The following is a 22,230-nucleotide window of genomic DNA, read 5'->3' on the forward strand; positions in this document are numbered from 1 at the left end:
TTTTAAAATCAAATCATTTTTTATTTCCTGCTTTTCAATCAAAGACAGATCTGTTTGTCTGGTCAGCACCGTCCCAAGTCTCAGGACCAGTCAGCAGCAGCACCACCCCATTCTGGAGCCTGTGCAGTCGGAGCAGCTGACCAGTCTTCAGCAGCAGGCTGGGCACTCCAGTCCTCTGTAAAGGAAAAGCAAAAGAATTCCTGAGCTCAGGAGATCAATCACCAAGACAGAGGATCAACAGTGGTCCCTACTGGACTAACCACAGTTACAGGAGTTAACCATTATACAAACAGCCTTTACATGGATTTATCACAGACAGCATTCAGAATTAAGGCTGGCATCCCATACTCCAGTCTCCATTCGATTGCCAAGTTGAATTTAGTTCCAGTTCCCCTCACCCCAACTAACCTTATGGATGTTTTAGTAATACCTTCAAACCAGGAGCTGCAGAACTCAAAACCTAAACCAAAGTCTTTTAACAAATAGAATAATAACTTCAAAGAGGCTCTTTGGCCAATTAAGCCTGCACTGACAAAGACTCTAAATCTCCACCAGTTTATTGGTCAGAGCTCAGTACAGGATTTGGGATTGAGAATGTGTGGCTGGAAAAGCACAGCAGGTTAGGCAGCATCCGAGGAGCAAGAAAACCGACACTTTGGGCAGGAGTCATCCGTTATTAAACTTGAAAGGGTTCAGAAAAAATTTACAAGGACATTGCCAGGACTGGAAGGTTTGAGCTGTAGGGAATGGTTAAACAGGCTGGGGCTGTTTTCCCCAGAGTGTCAGAGGCTGAGGGGTGACCTTATAGAAGTTTATAAATCATGAGGGGCATAGGTAGGATAAATAGGCAAGGTCTTTTTCCCAGGTTTGCAGAGTCCAAATCTAGAGGGCATAGGTTTATAGTGACAGAAGATTTAAAAGGGACCAAATAGAGAACTTTTTCGCAGAGGGTGGTGAGTGTATGGAACAGAGAAAGTGGGTACAATTAAAACATTTAAAAGGCATCTGAATGGGCACCGAATAAGAAAGGTTTAGAAGGATATAGACCAAATGCTTGCAAATGGGATGAGATTACTTTAGGATATCGCATCATCATGGACAAGTTGGACTGAAGGGTCCGTTTCCATGCTGTATAACTCTGACTCTAGACCCACCTTCCAGTGTTTGGATGTTATGACACGTCCAAATACTTTTCAAAGATCTCCCACCTCAGGTGGTGCACTCGGTGAGAAACCATTTCCTCAAAGCCCTTCCTTTTCACCTTAAAAAGGTATGCCCCCTTGTTATTCACTCCTTAACTAAGAGTTACATTATATTCACATTGTCCACACCCCTCATTCAGGCCCCTTCCCACTTAGCTCTAAAGGAAACAAGTGCACCACCCCTCCATCTGACCAATCTACAACCAAAGACCTCCTCCCTTACTGTCAACCACCCAGCCAATCTTCATGTTATCTGCAAGGTTACTAATCTCCCCTCCCCACTCCATATCTTCTACACACATACTGCATTCAGCCAAATTAAGTTTTATTGAATTGGATCTTTAAAAGGTTACTAGACTCTGGACAATTGAATGTGAAGGATCCTGTGCTGAAATGTCTCTTGACAATTGCATTCTGTCCTGGCGGAAATGCCAGACCAGTTTGATTTTACAATCCACAAAATCTAGCAGCAATTTCTATTCAGTTGTGGTGCAAAACAATATTAAAGATCCACTTCTGAAAATAATTCTACTGAATTCAGGAGGCACAGCTATCAAGCTGGAATGGTAGAGATCAATGTTTTACTAAATCAGTTATTACTCAACATTAAAATAATCCTTGGTACCAGTTTAAAGATAGAGATCAAAACTGAAGTTTTTTTAAAAAAATAGTTGCCTCCTCTCTCAACCCCCTATCGCTTAATTCTGACCATAATCATTCATTAACTAGATGCTGGTTATCTTTAAACTCACTTGAAGCTGTTTCAGCGGGGAATGTTGCTGGCTTGGCATATGTACTTGCTGCTTCCAGCGTCTCAGCCAGATTTTTACCAGTTGCAGCTGCAAATTGCTGGATGGGCACAGAAGGAACCTGCACCCCCTCGGACCAGTCTGTAACCTCAGGCTGAACGAATTCTGCAACAGGAGCAGTCCATTCACCCTGGTACTCCTCCTTACCAGCAGCCTTCTCTGCTGCAGCTTGCTCCTCCTTCTCAATCTACAACAGAATTGATTTTGTTAAAGAAAGAAAAGATGTAGTGAACAAGAACCACAAGTCATTCATTATTCCAAGTGAAAGTGACACTCATGTCCAGAAGGATGCAAATGCAGCTAGGTGTCCGTGAGATTTTAAAATGACAGGAAAATTCAGAACCTTTCCCTAAACACCACAATGACAGCTTAGTACAAAGGGTGTGTTTAGCTGATAGCCAGACAGCAGAGCACTGCATTAGGAATTGACATGGAAAACACAGAAGGGAAGGCATCTTCACAGGCAATGTCACCATTTTCTACAATCAATGCTGGAAAGGTCAGACAGAAACAAATCCGATATGGAATCTCAGCAAGGCAGCAGATCTCAATTTGGAAGTGGAAACATTAAAACTGGGACACAAAGATTTCCCAGAGGTAGTGAGACAACCTCTCAAACAAAGGTTAACCAGCCAGTTTATCAAACTCACCTCATCAGGATCCCGGTAGAAGTACAGATCAGGCATCACCTCCCACGGATGTTCACGGCTAATGGTTCCACGCATACGCAGAACTTCCCGGGCAAGCATCCACCACATCAGACCAATGGAGTGCGCACCCTAACACAGAAGACAATAGAATTGAGAAATCTGGTCATTGGCTCCCAGCCTCCCCGACATCTGCAGTCAAAGATCAAAACTTTACACAACAACATTTGAATTTTTTTCAAGTCTTCTGAACTGTCTGCAAAAGACACAAGGTTACAATGGCCAATATATTGCAGAATATGTTTATGCGGTTCTTCTTTTGTACGATCAGAATGTTAACCATATCAGCCAGCTGCTCTATTTCTTGATCTATGGGACAAAGTGAACAACTCCTGTCAGCACTGCTCTGTATAAGAACTCACTTGCTGTGCACAAGTGCTGCTTGCTGAGGTAGGCACCAGCTGCCTCAGCACATATCAATGTTAAAGAAAGCAATGCAGTGTCAGTAATGTCCCACAGCTGGAGCCGGTCTGGCAGGGTTATTCATGTGAACCTGGATGGAGGGCCATATCAGAAACCCTTATTAAGGAAAAACAGAACTACCTTAGGACCTCAAAGCACTTCACAGTCATGAAGTAACACAGAACCTGCTCATAAGATAATCTGGAGATGTAGGCCATTCAACCCCTCAAGTCCACTCTGCCATTTAATAAAATCATGGCTGATCTGACGGAGGCTCAAATCCAATTTCCTGTCTTTCCCAGAAAACCTCTGACTCCCTTGTTAGCAAGGATCTGATCACTTCTACCCTAAAACTATTCAATGACCCATCTCCTCTAGTCTCTGGGAATGAAAATTCCAGATTACTATTCATTTATTCTAGCAGCTCCAAACAGTCCTAAATAGCCGGAGGGTCTCTTAACTGCCTAGGACTGAATCTGCAAGGATTACCATATCATTTCCAATGTAGCAGGGATTACTACCAAACTGTACTCACTGAGCCAGAGACTCGAGCAGTGTTAGAGATTCCTGCATAATAATGTTGCACATTTCCTACTCTCAGAGTTCATTGGCCATTGAGTGACCTCAGCTCCAAGTTCTAGCAATGTGCAGTGCCTTCCACACCAAGAAACAGGTCTCATCAGATTTCCTATGATCCCTTTTATTAGACATCCTTTAATGGTTTCTTACATGATGCCTCAACAAAAGGTCCAGACACACAGTATCCACTGCCTTCTCCCATCCATTATATCTTTCACCTGCTCAAGTAATACCTTCAGTTGTGTAGGATACAATACATTTTCATGAAAACTTGATGAGGCTGAAAATGTTAATTAGAAATGATTAGATATTGTAAGAATGGCACAATTGTTATAAAACATTCCAACCACTGGTTCTAAATGGGTCCACAATAAGCCAAGTATCCACTGAAATTAAACATTCCAGTGGCCACGCCGCCAAGCTCTTCCAACGTCCCTTCAGCATAGCTTTACTCATTTCTTCCGTCCCATCTCATTCCAATTCAATTCGGGACTAGGTGATTCTGGACATAGTTAAAATTCACAACACCAGGTTATAGTCCAACAGGTTTATTTGGAAGCACTAGCTTTCGGACCACTGATCCTTCAGCAGCGCTCCGAAAGCTAGTGCTTCCAAATAAACTATTGGACTATAATCTGATGTTGAGAGACTTTTAATTGTGTACACCCCAGTCCAACACCAGCATCTCCAAATCACGACTTCAGGACAGTGTGCATGTGTCTCTCCTCCTCCGCCTCCAGTGTCTGCTTGCCTACCGTGAGTGCACTCCATCCAGGCTAGTTCATCCATTGTTCTGATCAACTGGATGAAGACAGAAAACTTCTCTAATACACATATCAGATCAGGAAATATCTTATTAACACAGGATTGAGCCTTTCGTTGTCAAGAGAAATGGAAACAGAACCTTCAGAATGAAGTTAAAATTACATCATTAAGCTACACTGGATGAATTCACATTAATAAACAGCAGTACCTTGTTGTTGCATGGAACTGCAATATCCACATAACGCAGGGGTGAGTCGGTGTTGCACATAGCAATGGTGGGGATGTTGACGTATGATGCTTCAGTTAATGGCTGGTGATCCTGTCGAGGGTCTGTCACTACCAGCAGACGGGGTTCCCTGAAGGCAGCCTGAATCTGATTGGTGAATGTACCTGGGGTAAACCTTCCAGCAATTGGGGTGGCACCAGTGGCAGCAGCAAACTTGAGGACAGCACGCTGAGGAGCAAGAGGTAGTCACTTTAAACTCGGAAAGAACCAGTTACCCAGCGAAGCCCTCCTCCAAGTTCTGCAATATTTGAACATCTTACAGAACAGACCATATATGCGAGTAGCTCCCAACTGGGATTTAACAAACCTTTGCAGAGATGTTAATCATGACAACTCTTTCATAGTCCCCTTCACTATTAATCTCCAACAGGTCCCCATTCTCAGCTTTCAAAGATTTATGGTTATCTGGAAGTTAAGCAGCACTCCGCTGTAATACCAATGCTCAAGCTGAATTGTGACAAGGACTACTATCAAACCCCACTCATCGAGTCACAAAGACCCTTGTGGTGTTAGCGAAAAACCTGCCAGATTTACTGTAGCACATTTCCGACACTTGAGCGCTCACTGGCCAAGATACTGGCCCCAGCTCCCAGTTTTAATAATGTGCAGTTTTACAAGATGGATACCAGTCGCTCAGTAAAAACCGATTGTACCCACCTGTCCAAATGGTCTAGAAGAGATGACACAAACATCAGCTGGATTCTCAATAGAGACAATGGCACGAGCAGCAAGCAACAGTTTCTCCCATGTTTTCCTCAGATTGATAATATAGATACCTGTTCATCAAGAGGCAAAAATCAGTTAATCCTAGGCTCTGTCTGCCTTCCCTAAAACAACGCTAATTATGCCCCTCAAAACGTCAAATTGGAAATGGATAACTACTCCAAGGGTTGGATTTGCAAGGGAACAGAATGAATGAAATTCGCTGGACAGTTTTCAAAGCAACCCAATAAAGGCAGAATGAGATGATTCATGTGCAACAAGGATCTATGAAAAGATTAGGCAACTGAAACAATTTGCCATTATCAGGATCAGAAATAGGCCATTCAAAGGGATAATGACGATCGATAATCCCAAGCTCCATTTTCCTGTCTTTTCCACATAACCCTTGATTCCAATTTTGATGGAAAAAACATTTCAATCTTGGCCTTGCATTCCACACGATCCTGTGTGGAGAAATGCATTTATAAAATAGTTAAAGGCCCAAAAGCACTTCAACGAACCTTATCAAGTAGTATGACACTGAGCTACACACGGAGTTAAGGTAAGCAACTGAATAGAGATGTTGTAGAAAGAGGTGCAGAGGTTCACGGAGGAATTTCATGTTGCTTTGAGTCTACCTTAGAGGAGTGCAGAATTACATTCCGTAAGTGATTAGTCACAAATTAGGCTGATAGGTTTAATCCATATTCCCTCCTATCCTTAACCTTTTACCCCTTCTTTGCATCAGATATCCTTGAGGATTATGCTGAGCATTGCATCACTGAAAATTCTTCTTTGCTATCCAGTTAACAATAGGCTTGAGGTAAAGGAGCCCAGGAAGATCGAGCTGAGGGAAAAAAAATGGCTCACTTCTGGCAGAGAGTACAGAATCTGTAAACGGACCCAATTATCCTTATAGATGCTATTGCACAGGACAGTGTATCTCTAGGGAAGAACAAAATTTTTAGTTTATCAGTGGACCACTGCTGAACTCCTCAAATCAACTAACGAATAGATCATTAACAGTTTGCCCTTTTCTAGCCCAAATGCACACACACAACTATTCCCAGGTTATAACACAAAACTCCACAGTGCAAGGATTACATGCTTCACATCTTATGTAGCAGGAACTACTATCAAACCCCACTCATCAAGTTAGAGACTCTAGTGGTGTTAGCGAAATACCTGCCAACTTAGTGTAGCACATCTCCGACACCCAGAGTTCACTGGCCAGCAACTGACCTCAGCTCAGGGTTTTAAGAATGTGCAAAATATAGCAAAAAAAATCACACCACATCCTTTGGAAGCTGGAGGTACCAAGATTTCCTCCAATATTCCAACTCTACACCTTCACAGCATTGCCTCCTGGTGCTGAAGAATACCACCTTAGCAGAGACATAGCGTTGGCATAACACAATACAGTCAGAGGTAAAAACAACCGCTGCCTCTCTCCTTGAATGGTGCTCCAAAATGCAGTGTGCTGAAATTATAGTGCCTTAAGCTAGGACAGTCCCTGCAGATAAATTACTCTACCCATGAGGTGCTAAAGCACACAGCAATCTCACAATTAGTATTTTCACTTGAAATAGAACGACTAACTTTAGACTATATACACTAAAAGAGGAATGGCAGCACAGTGAGCTAGTCACCCAGAGGCTGGTATTACAGTCATAGAGATGTACAGCATGGAAACAGACCCTTCAGTCCAACCCGTCCATGCCGACCAGATATCCCAACCCAATCCAGTCCCACCTGCCAGCACCCAGCCCATATCCCTCCAAACCCTTCCTATTTATATACCCATCCAAATGCCTTTGTTGTAATTGTGCCAGCCTCCTCCACCACATCCTCTGGCAGCTCATTCCATACAGCCCCCGACACTTCAGGGAAACCAGCCCCAGCCTGTTCAGCCTCTCCCTGTAGCTCAGATCCTCCAACCCTGGCATCATCCCTGTAAATCTTTTCTGAACCCTTTCAAGTTTCACAACACCTTTCCAATAGGAAGGAGACCAGAACCGCATGTAATATTCCAACAGTGTATTAAAGATCCAGCCTCAGGCAACTGTGTGTGGAGTTTGCACATTCTCCTCGTGTCTGCGTGGGTTTCCTCCCGGTGCTCCAGTTTCCTCCCACAATCCAAAGATATGCATGTTAGGTGAATTGGTCATACTAAATTGCCCGTAGAGTTCAAATCCAGTCCTGACTCAGTATCAGTTCCACAGCCTGATGGCTGTGAAAGCTTCAGCATAACTGGCAAATGAAACCTGGGGACAGAAATGGAAACGGACGATGTATGAAAAACAAAAAAGTAAGAAAATGCAGAAGAGTAGATTTCAAGGAGCACGAAAGACAATGGGATATTAGTGACTTGTTGTGAGGGTATACTGACATCAGCAAAGCTGCATATTTCTGAAGTAGTGCAGATGTGCAAAGAGGCGAGCTCCTTTCTCCAAAGCAGCCCAAATATTAAAGAAACCACAATGGGAAGTTTGAAAATTCCCACTTACTACAGGAAATGCATCCAATAGGGACTGTGTGCAATTGGAGAATGTAGTATAAAAATAGGAACATTTTGTCATGAAGTGGAACCACATCTGGAACACTGCGCACAGTTAATGTCCTTACTTAAAGAGTTCACTCAAATGATTCCTAGTACGAAGGGGTTATCTTACAAAGACAGACTGCACAGTTCAGATCTGTGTCCATTACAGTTTACAAGAGTTGTGAACTTGCAGAACATCTTGAGAGTGGATACTGAGAGAATAGTTCCTCTTCTGGTAGAGACTAGAATAAGGGTCTCTCATTTAAGACAAAATTCTTTTTCCAGAGTGTGATGGGTCTGAAGAATTCTCTGGAGAAGATTGGGAGTAGGATCATTGAACATTTTTATGACGGAATTAGATTTCTGATTGAAAAGGTAAAGAAAGATTAGAAGAATTACGCCACAATTCATGGTCTTATCAAATTCCACAACAGACTAGAGACCTGATTAGCCTATTTTGATACCTGGTATTTTCTGGTACTATCAGTATTGCACTGGGCAATAACACTGCACACCAAATTCCCCCTTTGACCCAGATACTGTATGCCTACCATCACTCTTCCTCTTGTAGACATACTGCTCCATCTGGAAGTCCAAGTTGGTGCTGCCCAAGTGGGTAGAAGCAGCAAGGAATTTAAGGACATCCTCTTCCTTCATCTGCAACGCATCGAGACCTCCGGACATTGTGAATGTTTCCCGTTAAAAGCAACGATGGGTAACCTAAAGGAAGAGTCAGACATGTTAAACAGATAGAAATATGTAGTTACAACTTCATCACTTCCCACTGGATAGTTCCTAGAGGCATCTAGATGAATACTTATAGTGCAAAGGCACAGTAGGCTATGAACCAAGGGCAGGTAAATGGGATTAGTGTAGGTTGGTTCTTGTTGGTTGTTACAGATGTAACAAAGGGCCTCCTTTTACGCTGAAAAACTTTATGAAAGTCAATGTTGGTTTTATCATATTCTACAGACACTGCCAAACCTGCTGAGAATATTCAGCAACTTCAGTTTTCATTTCAGGTTACCAGCACTATTAGGCTCTTGTATAACCATTACGTTGTATTCTAGGCATTTACCACCTAGCAAAAACTTGCCTCTCCAATTATCCGTGCTTTGTCCATCAGGTTGCCCCTCATTCTTCAACTTTAATCATATTCTTCTAAACTTCAGCAGATAAAAGACTAACCTGTTCAACTTTACCTCATGACAACCCACACATTGCAGGTATTAGTCTGCTTACAAATGCATTTTTATCCTTCCTTAAGGTGACCAATACAGCATATGATACTCTAGACGTATTCTCACTAATATCCTGTATAAATGGAGAAATAACCTCCCTACTTTTGTATTCAATTCCCTTACAAAATAAAAACTTAAACCTTTCTGATTACTGGCTGTACCTGTATTATAACCTTGGTGATTCATGCACTAAATCACCGAGCTCCTCAAATTCAGAGCTCTGTGACCCCACCCAATCAAATGTAATGCTGTATTCTTCCTATCAAAATGAATAATTTCACATTTCCTTATATTATACTCCATTTGGCAGATCTTTGCCACTCACTGAAACTACCTATTATCTTTTTGTGCCTCCTTCCAACTTAAACTCCTGCCCTCCTTTGTGTCATCAGCACACCTTATGTCCCTTCAGCCAAGTCTCAGCAACGATATCACACATCATTTGTCACATCTTGCCAACTACAAAAAAACATTCCCTTTGCCTACTCTGCTTCCTGTTAACCAGTCAATTTTCTACCCATGTCAATCTGCTGCCCCATACATCACGAGCTTTTACCTTCTGCAAGAACCTCTAACATGGCACTTCTTCAATACCACAGTACATACAAACTTCAAAAGATTGTTCAAACTCAAGTTCTGTTTCATCAAGTAATGTTGACCCTACCTGATTTTCTTGAATTTGTCTAAACTTTCTTTTAAAATGTTTCTCAATTTCCCCAAGAGAAATGTTGTTAACTGGACGACAGCTTCCACACTTATAGGAGTTACATTTGCCACCTTTCAATCCTGAGATCTCCCTCAATTTGAGTTTTGGAAAATTAAAGCCAATACATTAAGTAGTGCACTAGTCATTTCTTAAGGTGCAAATATGAAGCACATACATTTGTTAGCCTGTTAAAGCCAAAGTTTACTCAGCACTACTTCTCTGCTGATTGTGATTTACCAGAGTTCCTTGCTCCCTTCCAGTTCCAAATTTATTGCTGCTTCTAGTATGTTTCTTGCATCCTCTGTAGAGATCGATGCAAAATATCTGTTAATTCAACTATCACCTCATTTATCATTACTAACCCTCCAAACATTTAGAATCAACAATTTTTTAAAAAATTATACAAACACTACCAAGTTTCACATTTCTAACTGGCTTTCTCAATTTTTCCATCTTTATTGATTTTTTGACCATTCTTTGCTTTTATATTTTGTCCAACTTCTGACTTAACACATCTTTGCACACTGCTTCTTCTTTAAACTCAATACAACCTTAAATATTTCTAGTTAACCACAGGCACTGGGTACATTCCTTGGAATTTTCCTTCCTCTCCATAATGAAGATACTCCACATGTTGCATTCTGCAATATCCCCTGAAATGTCTGTCACCATCTCGATTAACCTATCATTCCCGATTATGGGCTTTTGCCCAAAACATTGATTTTCCTGCTCCTCTGATGCTGCCTGACCTGCTGTGCTTGGCCAGCACCACACTCTCAACTCTAACCTCCAGCATCTGTAGTCCTCACTTTCACCTATCATTTAACTACTCTACCAATTCATTTTAGCTAGTTACTTTTGCGTGAACTCAATTGGGATTTATTTCAAGCTTTAAAAATATTCTGAGACCCACTCATTTCCTTCAAACTAACGAAGCATGCCGATTAGGGAGGTTACAGTTGACACCAACAGACAGCCGATAACAGTGATAACTGAGCATGGAAATAAATTTTGCAATTACCAAGAGTGCAATATGTACAATATACAAGAGGCACATTTAGCCAGTTTCTTTTGACAAACGTTAAGCTCCGACCACCACCACTTGCAAATTTCCCTGCAAGTCACACATCAACCTTACTATGAAATATAATCACCACCTGTAAAAATCATTGGGTCAAAATGTTGGAATTGCCCCAGCACCACATCGTCAAGTGCAGTTGGGAATTAACAAGGAATACCTTATGGTAAACGGGTGGCTCACTAACACAGGACTATGAGGATTTGACCTCAGGACCACGTGCTGACCCTTTATCTTATGGTCCCCTCCCTGAAACATGACTGCGGCCTAAGGGTAAAGCTCTGCTCGGATTTCCTCCCTGACCCGCACTCAGCCTCCAGTGTAGACACGAGTCAGACCATGACCTGCCGCCTGGGTGCTAAGCGCTCAAAGCCTGAGGCCTACAGCCCACCCACATTGCCCTACTGAAGCACTTCAATATTCACCCGCGCCTTTCTAACGCTTGATTAAGGCGCAGTGATTATCTTATCGGGGAGGACAGTATGTGCGTGTGTGAATGTATATACAGCGGGTTTGTACCCCCCACCCCCACGGCCCACCTCCCTATCTCTTCACTCACTCGGCACAACGCCGTATGGAAGCTCGGCAGCAAAAGAGGCCCAGCGTCGGAAATGACGCATTTTATAGGTGACCTTGCGCCGCGCCCCCGTGATCCTCTGCCAATCAGCTCGAAGCTGCTCAAACATTCATATCCGGGTGGTTGCTGGGGCGACCGACTCGGTCTCGGACAGCCAGCCAGCCGAGGGTAGCCGTGGGGATGGTGAGGAGATGTCAGCTAGAGGCCCGGGGTTTATATTTGCAATAATCTGGATCCTCTCTTTGGGAGGGAAGGGGGAAATATCCGCTGTAGCAGTGGACAAGGCTGTTCGGGCCGTCGAGTCTGTGTTGGCCCCTCTATGCGCTTTAATCTTGTACATTGTTCAGATTATTATCCAATTTCCTTTCCAGGATCAAAATTGTCTGTGCCTGTACCATGTTGCCGGATCCTATCCACTCGCCACTTCTCCTGATATACTACCTTAAGTCTGTGTCCTCTGGCTTTTCAACGCTTCTTCTAGTTTTTCTTTTAACCTGGCCATATTTCTCATGATGTTGAATACTTATGTCAAATCTTCTCTAACTTTTTTTCCCTCCAAGGAAAATAACCCAACTTCAGTTTTTCTACATTACTTAAGTTCTTCATCCTGGAACAGTTCAAATGAATATTTTCAGAAACTTCTGTAATGCCATCACATCATAGTACATTATACAGCACAGTACAGGCCCTTCAGCCCTCAAAGTGGCACTGACCTGTGAAACCAATCTGAAGCCCATCTAACCTACACTACTCCATTTTCATCCATATGTCTGTCCAATGACCATTTAAATGCCTTTAAAGTTGGTGAGTCTACTACTGTTGCAGGAGGCCATTCCATGCCCCGACTACTCTCTGAGTAAAGAAACTATCTCTGACATCTGTCCTATATCTATACCCCTTAATTTAAAACTATGTACCCTCGTGCTAGCTATCACCGGCTGAGGAAAAAGGCTCTCACTGTCCACCCTATCTAACCCTGTTATATCTTGAATATCTCAATTAAGTTACCTCTCAAGCTTCTTTCTTACTATCAAAAACAGCCTCAAGTCTCTCAGCTTTTCCACTTATGACCTTCCCTCCATACCAGGCAACATCCTAGTAAATCTCCTCTCAACCCTTTCCAAAGCTTCCACATCCTTCCTATAATGCAGTGACCAGACTGTACGCAATACTCCAAGTGTGGATGCATCAGAGCTGTAGCATGACCTCATGGCTCCAAAATTCAATCCCTCTACTAATAAAAACTAACACACCGTATAAGATTGACTTCTTAACAATCCTATCAACCTGGGTTGCAACTTTCACGGATCGATGTACATGAGCATCGAGATCGCTCTGTTCATCTACACTACCAAGAATCTTACCATTAGCCCAGTACTCTATTCTTGTCGGTCCTTCTAAAGTGATTCACCCCCCACTTTTTTGCATTAAATTCCATTTGCCAGCTCTGCCGATTATCTATGTCCCTCTTTAATGAGCATTAGAGGTACAGTTAATCAGTTTGCAGATGACACCAAAATTGGAGGTGTAGTGGACAGCGAAGAGGGTTACCTCAGATTACAACAGGATCTTGACCAGGTGGGCCAATGGGCTGAGAAGTGGCAGATGGAGTTTAATTCAGATAAATGAGAGGTGCAGCATTTTGGGAAAGCAAATCTTAGCAGGACTTATACACCTGATGGTAAGGTCCTAGGGAGTGTTGCTGAACAAAAATCCTTGGAGTGCAGGTTCATAGCTTCTTGAAAGTGGAGTTGCAGGTAGATAGGATAGCGAAGAAGGCGTTTGTTATGCTTTACTTTATTGGTCAGAGTATTGAGTACCGGAGTTGGGAGGTCATGTTGCAGCTGTACAGGACATTGGTTAGGCCACTGTTGGAACATTGCGTGCAATTCTGGTCTCCTTCCTATCGGAAGGATGTTGTGAAACTTGAAAGGGTTCAGAAAAGATTTACAAGGATGTTGCCAGGGTTGGAGGGTTTGAGCTATAGGGAGAGGTTAAATAGGCTGGGGCTGTTTTCCCTGGAGCGTCAGAGGCTGAGGGGTGACCTTATAGAGGTTTACAAAATTGAGGGGCATGGATAGGGTAAATAGGCAAAGGATATGGGCCGGGTGCTGGCAGGTGGGACTAGATTGGGTTGGGATATCTGTTTGGCATGGACGGGCTGGACCGCAGGGTCTGTTTCCGTGCCGTACATCTCTATGACTCTACTCCAGTTGAGGGTCAATCAGTGTTTTATTTCAGGTTTAACTTTTATTTGTATTCTCTAAATCTGTTGATAAAGCTCAAAATACCATATACTTTATTAACTGCTCTCAACATGGTCTGATAAATCTAATAATTTATGCACATATACACCCAGATCTCACTACTCTTGCACACCATTTATTGACTCTACATTCTTCGACCGAAATGAATCATTTCACTCTTTTGTGTGTTAGATTTCATCTCTCACTTATCCTCCATGCCATAAACTTGTCTGTGTCATTTTGATATTCTTTACTTGTGTATGGTCATGAACAGACCATGTTAATGTTCCAATCACCTTGGAACCTCTTGACCATTAGACCAACAAAGCCTAGTTCTGTCAGGGAATGAATCACATTCAATTATCTAACCCATTTCAATATCCATCAACCAAAATGAAAGCAATTTGATCCTAAGAGACTGCCTTCGAAATTGGTCTTGATCAGTCAACTACAGCACCACCCTTCTATTATGCAGCGCTGGTAATTGTTAGTATCAGTCAGAATACCAATTTGGTATTGTGGTTCCAGGTTCTGTCTCTTGATCCATTTCAGTAATTCTCTGCTTAATAAATTGAAATAAGCAGGCAAGATCAGCTTCAGCTATAATGGTCTAGTAACCCACCAAGACTAAAATGCTTGGCAATTAGAGAAATCTATATCTCATCGGCCTTTGAGCACACATATCAATCAATTAGATAATGGCTGGTATGAATCTTAAACTACACACATAGATTAAATAAATCTTAACCTCAGTCTCTCAATCTTAGATTTGTATCTTCCGTTGACCCCAGACTCAATAGCTTTTTGAGAATGAATTCCAGATTTCTACTACTTTTTGTGGGAGGAAATGCTTTCTGACATCACCCCTGAACAGCATAGATATAACATTAAGGCTCAGCCCTTTCAGTGGAGCTAGTACCTAATTTATGAAACCACAATTAGATTGTCTCTTAATTTTCCTTGGTTAAGGAAATGCAAGTGTGGTCTATGCTTCCTGTCCTTCTAATTTAATCCTTTATGCAATGACAATGGAAAGTGCTTCCCACAAAGAGAGTGACCAACCATGAATACAACTTAGAGAGAATCATTTAAAATAAAGTTGAAGGAGCTAAGTTACACAGAACAGTCTTTTCTGACTGTATTTAACTGACCTTGGGAATCAGGGCAGTCAGGAATTATCAGAGAACAGCCCATCATTACTGCAACAGGAACTGCTGCAAACAACCTGTTAAACAAGATGACATTGCTGGACAGATAAGGTACTGTGAACCTTTGGTTGCGAGGAATATTGATTGGCTTTGTTCAGATATTGGAAACTACTGAAAGAAGGCCTTGTTTTGTGATTAATTAATTACTAATAGTGCTAACAGTTCAATTTTCCATTTTATTTGTGATAGTCTATGTGACATATCCTGTCTGATTAGTTCAGCAAAGAAGTGGCAGAGGGAGTTCTTGTGGCACAGTCATACTACTAAGAGACCTGAGTTCAATTCCCATCTGCTCCAGAGATGTGTTATAACATCGCTGAACAGGTTGAATAAGAAAATACCTACAAGTGGAAGACCCTGAAGGTCTTATGTTGCAGTTGTAGTGTCCCTACGTCTGAGCCAAAAGGCCCAGGTTCAAGTCCCAACTGTTCCAGAGTTGTATTTTTTTTACTCATTTGTGGGATGTGGGCATTACTGGCTGGCCGGCATTTATTGTCCGTCCCTTATTGCCCTTGAGAAGGTGTTGTGAGCTATCATCTTGAAATGCCACAGCCTACCTATTGTGGGTTGACCTACAATGCCAGTTTAGGGAGAGAATTCCAAGAATTTGACCCAGTCACAGTGAAGGAGCAGTGATATATTTCCTAGTAAGGATGGTGAGTGGCTCGGAGGGGAACCTGAAGATCGTGGTGTTCCCTTATACAGAGGGACCTCGATTTTCCCAATATGAGTTATCTGAATATTGGATTATCCGAAGGAGATCTCAAGGTCCGATAGAAACATTACATCAAAGAGTTGTCTCACACACTGTGTGCTGCTGCCTCATCTCCTAAACGGGGAGAGGACTGAGCAAGTGCTCGCTGCGTCGATTCCATTAAACTGATTGGGTCGGGAGGTGCAGGAAGCTATAGCAATTCTGCAGGTCCCTTACACACAAGTGTGTCTCTGCTCAGAAACAAACCCTGAGACAGAGAGAGGGAGCAAGGCATGCAGAGCAAGGCAAAAGGAAACTTCAGAAAACTCTGAGCCACAGAGGAGAGGAATTGAATCAATTAACCGAATAATCATGTATCTGAACAAAATAGTGCCCACCCATCTTGATCGGACAATCGAGGTTCCTCCGTATCTGCTCCCCTTATCCTTCTAGATCAAAGTGGTCATGGATTTGGAAGATACTTTCTGAGGATCTTTGGTGAATTTATGCATGTGTCATAACCCATAGAATCCCAACAGTGTGGAAACAGGCCATTCGGCCCAACTGGTCCACACTGACTCTCCGAACAGCATCCCACCTTGACCCATTCCCCAACCCTAAATTTCCCATGGCTAACTCACCTGCACATCGTGGGCAATTTAGCACAGCCAGTCCATCTAACCTGCACATCTTTGGACTGGTGGGAGGAAACTGGAGCACCTGGCAGAAACCCACGTAGATGTGAGGAGAATGTGCAAACTCCACACAGTCGCCCAAGGGTGGAATTGAACCTGGGTCCCTGATATCAATAGGAGCAAGAGTAGGTCATTCAGCCACAAACCTGTTCCGCAAGCCAATTAGATCATAGCTGATCAGATTACTTAGTCGTCATCACAATACTGTTTGTGGAAGCTTTTTGTGCACAAATTGGTTTCTACATATCCTACATTAGAAAAATGATCATATTTCAGAAAGTATTTCATTAACTGTAAAGCACATTAGGGCATCCTGAGTCTGTGGGAATCTTTGACTGTAATTTCACCTTTTCTCTGATACTGGTTAAAGTATATCCATGACTTTGTAATATTTAATCTTTAGAATAAGCTTTTAAGTACATGTTTTGAATCAAGATTTTCTACATTTAACTGTGCAGCGGGGACTGGATGAGCAGAGGCTGGTCCAAAGTTGTAAATGTGCTTTTTTTTTGCAATCCTCTGATCCTATACTTGTGACTTGGAACCAGTTGATAATCTAATCGCCCACAGCTCCACTCGTGCTACGCCTTAGCTCCTTTTGGACAGCTGCCTGTAAACGTCCTGTTGGAAGAGCACAGAACCAGAAATGTTGTTTTTCTTCAGCGGACGCCAAGTTCCCGCTCTTATTTGCCTATATTTTGGTCATTTGCAACATATGGCGGCTCAAAATTCCTCTCCCTGCCCCCAACTGTCTGCATCACTCAAAGGTATAATGCATGTCGAAGAGGCACCCCAAACAGTCCATAATTTTGTGAGTTTTCTGGAACCCCACCCAAATGACCAACTATTTTTGAGTGTGAGACAACATAGTATCACCAGGATCACTCCACACTGAAGCCAGCAGACGCCCATCGAGTCTATGTCTGATATCCACAATGTGACATTTTAAGAGTCACATTAGCCCCACTGTTCAGTTGGAACTTTACTAAGTTGAAAATACACGATTTGGAGGTGACGGTGTTGGACTGGGGTATGCAAAATTAAAAATCACACAACACCAGGTTATAGTCCAACAGGTTTATTTGGAAGCACTAGCTTTTGGAGCGCTGCTCCTTCATCAGGTGGATGAAAGAACAGCGCTCCAAATAAACCTGTTGGACTATAACCTAGTGTTGTGTGATTTTTAACTTTGAAAATACATATTTCTAATTTGTATTCATGTGACTTCAACTACTAAGTGCATGTTCAGCTTCCTAAAATAGTAGTTTTAGATACACATAGATTTTATTGTTAACATATTTTCCAAAAGTATTTTAATTTTTAAAAAATAGCCATTTGAATCCACATGATCTAAACCAGTGCTGACATTCAACATGGGCGGCACGGTGGCACAGCGGTTAGCACTGCTGTCTCACAGCGCCAGAGACCCGGGTTCAATTCCCGCCTTAGGCGACTGACTGTGTGGAGTTTGCACGTTCTCCCCGTGTCTGCGTGGGTTTCCTCCCACAGTCCAAAGATGTGCAGGTTAGGTGAATTGGCCATGCTAAATTGCCCGAAGTGTTAGGTAAAGGGTAAATGTAGGGGTATGGGTGGGTTGCGGGTCGGTGTGGACTTGTTGGGCCGAAATGCCTGTTTCCACACTGTAATGTAATGTAATCTAATCTAATCTAATCTAATGAGCCTCCTCTACCGTACTTCTTCAAATTGTATCTACATTTTGTTCATTTCGCTCTCTCTAATTTCTCCTTCAGTGCACCTCAACTACTACTTGTAGCAAATTCTACATTCTAAAAACTCTGGGTGAATAAGGTTCTCCCGAGTTCTTCATTGGTGACTATGTGACAGCTTTGAACCCTTGTTTCTAGACTTGAGTGCAGGCAGACACTCTAGTGCAGTACTCAGGAAGTGCTTCACTGTCAGAGATCACATCTTTTGGATGACACTTTAAGCCAAGTACCATCTGTCCTTTTGGGTGGATATCAGGAATCCTATGGCACTACTTCACAAAAGAGCAGGGTATTATCCCGAGTGAACTGGCTAATACATATCCCTCTATCAATAATGCTGAAATGGATTATCTGATCATCACCATGTCACGTACGTAAATGATTTGGATATGAATATAGGAGGTATAGTTAGTAAGTTTGCAGAATGCACCAAATTTCTGGTGTAGTTGATTATGAAAAATGTTATCTCAGACTACATTGGGACCTTGATGAGGTGGACTGAAGAATGGCAGAAGGAGTTTAATTCAGGTAAATGTGAGGTGCTGCATTTTGGTAAGGCAAATCAGGGCAGAATGTATACACATGATGGAAAGGTTCAGGGAGTGTTGCTGAACAAAAAGAGCTTGGAATGCAGGTTCAAAGTTCTTGAGATAGGACAGTGAAGAATATGTTTGGTATGCTTGCCTTTATTGATAATGCATTGAATATAGGAGTTTGGGAGGTCATGTTGCAGCTCATGTGGACATTGGTTGGGCCAAATAATACTTTCAAATCTGGTCTCCCTGCTATCGGAAACTTGAAAGGGTTCAGAAAAGATTTATAAGGATTTTGCAGGGTTTGGAGAGTTTGAGCGACAGAGAGAGTTTGAATAGGCTAGGACTATTTACCCTGGTGTGTTGGAGGCTGAGGAGCGACTTCTATAAGAATTTTATGAAATCATGAGGAACATGGGTAGAGTGAATAGCCAATGTCTTTTACCCAGGGTAGGGGAGTCCAAAACTGGACAGCATAGGTGAAGAGGGAAAGATTTTAAAATGACTCAAAGGGCAACTTTTTCGTGCCAACAAAGGTAAATGTATGAAATGATCTTCCAAAGGAGGTGGTGGAGGCTGGAACAATTACAACATTTAAGCGGTGTCTGGATGGATATATGAATAGGAATTTTTTAGAGGGATATGGGCCAAATACTGGCAAATGAGACTAAATTAATTTAGGATATCTGGTTGGCATGGATGAGTTGGACTGAAGGGTCTGTTTCCATGCTATACAACTCTGTGCTGCTTCTGGGAGTTTTCTGTGCATAAATTGACTGCTTTGTTTCCTATATTAAAATAGTGATCACACTTCAAATATACTTAATTAATTGTAAAATGATTTGGGATGTAAAAGGTGCTGTATAAATACAAGACTTTTGTTAAATAGTAAACAGTGTTCAGAAATTATACTTTTTTTCCTTCCCTGGTGATAACAAGGATATTGCACCTCTTCCTGATGTTGTTTCTTAATCTCTGTGCCCAAAGTAACTACTGACCCAAGTGCCACAATCACAAGGAGGACAATGAGGCAAATCTGAAATCCATCCTCCCCCTAGAATGAGCATTGAACCCCATGCTGCTGACACAAATCTGGGGCATACTGGCTGCCCAACCAGCTAGAACCAGCAGAACTTGAACCAGAAGTCTTTGGCACAAAGGCAGTCACAATACTCACTGCACCCCAAGACATCCTCTTTGATGCTACACTACCAGTTACCACTGCACAGTTAAGGATTACGCCCAAGATCTTTGAGATCCTTCTGGCTCAGACCACATTAATCATTCAGGTACACAGCTGCAGCTAGTTAATTAGTCAACCAGTTTAATCCCGTTACAAAAGCCTTTGAATTAGGGACAAAAAAGAGACCTTATTTAGGGCTGCTTTGTTGCATTAAAGACAGAAGGTATAAGAGGGGAGAGGAGCTCAGTCCCTTCTTTTTGCTCATTGGTGAATACTTCTACTCTTTAATGTTGAAGAACAGTACAGCACAGGAACAGGCCCTTTGGCCTTCCAAGCCTGCGCTGACACATTTTGCCGGTCCATACTAAACTGTCTTCACTTACAGAATCCATATTCCTATATTCCCTTCATAATCATGTATTCGTCCCGGTGCTTCTTGAATGCAGCATCCCCTCTTTGCGAAAAAATTGCCAAACACATCTCTTTTAAACTTCCTCTCCCACACTTTTAACCTATGTCCCCTATGGTTGACCCTTCCATTCTGGGATTCGGCCTCATACTTTTCACTGTATCCATGCTATTCACGATCTTATAAACTTCTTTCAGCTCGCCCCTCAACCTCCTTGTTCAAGTGAAAACAAATGCAGTCTATCCAGCCTTTCTTCATAGCTAAAATCCACCATACCAGGCAATATTCTGGTAAACCTTTTCTGTACCTTCCCCAAAGCATCCATATTTTTTCTGGTAGTGTGGTGACCAGAACTGGACACAACATTTCGAGTGTGGCCTAACTAAAGTTTCTTAAAGCTGCAGCATAACTTGCCTATCCTTATACTCAATATCCCTTCCAATGAAGTTAAAAATCACACAACACCAGGTTATAGTCCAACAGGTTTAATTGGAAGCACACTAGCTTTCGGAGCGACGCTCCTTCATCAAGTGGTTGTGGAGAATAAGATCATGATCACAGAATTTATAGCCAATGGAGTCCAGTGTGTTGGAGAAGTGATACATTAAACAATTTTAGATTAAATTGTTCATCTTTTCAAATGTCATATGCTGATTTCTGTTCTTTGATATGTAAATCCCAGAACTTCTTTAAAATTACTTTCTTAAGGTAGCTCTAACAATAGTTTATTTTTAACTTTGTCCACCCCAGTCCAACAGCGGCATCTCCAATGAAGGCAAGCATGCCTTAGGCCTTTTTTTATTACTTTATCTACCTGCGCTGCCACCTTCAGTGATCTGCGCACCCAGATCCCTCTGCATATCAATACTCCTAAGGGTTCTGCCATTCACTGTATAATTTCCACGTACTTCCTTCCAATCATCTTACAATTGTGCGCATAAACCTCCATCTATCTTTTCTCTGCCCATGCCTCCCATTGGTCTATATCCTGCTGTATTCTCTGACAATCCTCCTCGCTATCCACAACTCCACCAATCTATGTAACATCTGCAAATTTACTAATTAGATCAGCTACATTTTCCTCTAAATCATTTATGTAGACCAGGAACAGCAGAGGTGCCAGCACTAATCCTTGTAGAACACCACTAGTCACAACCCTTCATTCTGAAAAGCATCCTTCCACCGCTACCATCTGTCTCCTATGACTAAGCCATTTCCTTGACCATCTTACCAGTTCACTCCTCATACCGTGTAACTTTACTTTTTGTACTAGTGTCCCATGAGGGATCTTGTCAAAGGCTTTTCCCTCATCAATCATCTTCATCACATCCTCAAGAAACCTGATCAAGTTAGTAAGGGACAACTTCATGTACTTGGCTAGGGGTGTGGCTAGTTCTAGAATGTATCTTCAGTACTATGGATATTGTCAGGATCTGTAACTTTTGCTGTGTCCAGTATATCTAACCATTTCTTGATATGTGGATTGAATTGAATTGTTTGAGCATTGACATCTATGACATGAGGGAGGAGGTTGAGATGGATCATCCAGTTGGCACTTCTGATGGTGGTCATTCCTACCATTATAGACAGGTACATCTGCAAGTAAATAGGTCAAGGCAAAGTCAGATACAGTAAATATTAAGGGAAAGTAATTGTTCACATGACTGCCAATTTCCCAAAGTCATTGATAATATCCCACTTTTAATCTTTAGTGGGCCATACTGCTGCTGACCACTGCTTTCCCTTTATGTAACTATAAAATTTCTTCTCCTTGATTTTGACTTCAAGTTTCCTTTCACACGTCTTTTTAGTAGCTGCTTCATGGCCTTTTGCTGGTCTTCATACCTTTCCAATTCAGCAAGATCTCCGCTGCTATTTTGCATTTTGGTAAGCCCTTTCTTTTAGTTTTATGCTGCCCCTATCTCTTTAGTTGTCCATA

The 22,230-nt window shown here is 42.1% G+C and overlaps 1 protein-coding gene and 3 non-coding genes across 4 annotated transcripts; all 4 read right to left on the reverse strand.

Moving 5' to 3' along the window:
• Positions 1-11,678, reverse strand: rpsa (ribosomal protein SA). The gene is made up of 7 exons (XM_043679968.1): positions 11,579-11,678; positions 8,546-8,714; positions 5,408-5,526; positions 4,673-4,918; positions 2,662-2,790; positions 1,955-2,198; positions 1-175 (listed from the first exon to the last, which is right to left on the reverse strand). Exons 2-7 carry the CDS (start codon positions 8,676-8,678, stop codon positions 81-83), a joined length of 966 nt encoding a protein of 321 aa, XP_043535903.1. The 5' UTR covers positions 8,679-8,714; positions 11,579-11,678; the 3' UTR covers positions 1-80.
• Positions 3,621-3,772, reverse strand: LOC122542386. The gene has a single exon (XR_006309797.1). It is a non-coding gene; the product is annotated as a small nucleolar RNA SNORA62/SNORA6 family (small nucleolar RNA).
• LOC122542384 lies at positions 5,201-5,360 on the reverse strand. Its single transcript, XR_006309795.1, has one exon. It is a non-coding gene; the product is annotated as a small nucleolar RNA SNORA62/SNORA6 family (small nucleolar RNA).
• LOC122542385 lies at positions 6,569-6,723 on the reverse strand. Its single transcript, XR_006309796.1, has one exon. It is a non-coding gene; the product is annotated as a small nucleolar RNA SNORA62/SNORA6 family (small nucleolar RNA).
• Positions 11,679-22,230: the final 10,552 nt, after the last annotated feature.

Source organism: Chiloscyllium plagiosum, chromosome 39, assembly GCF_004010195.1.
Source record: "Chiloscyllium plagiosum isolate BGI_BamShark_2017 chromosome 39, ASM401019v2, whole genome shotgun sequence".
NCBI lineage: Eukaryota > Metazoa > Chordata > Chondrichthyes > Orectolobiformes > Hemiscylliidae > Chiloscyllium > Chiloscyllium plagiosum.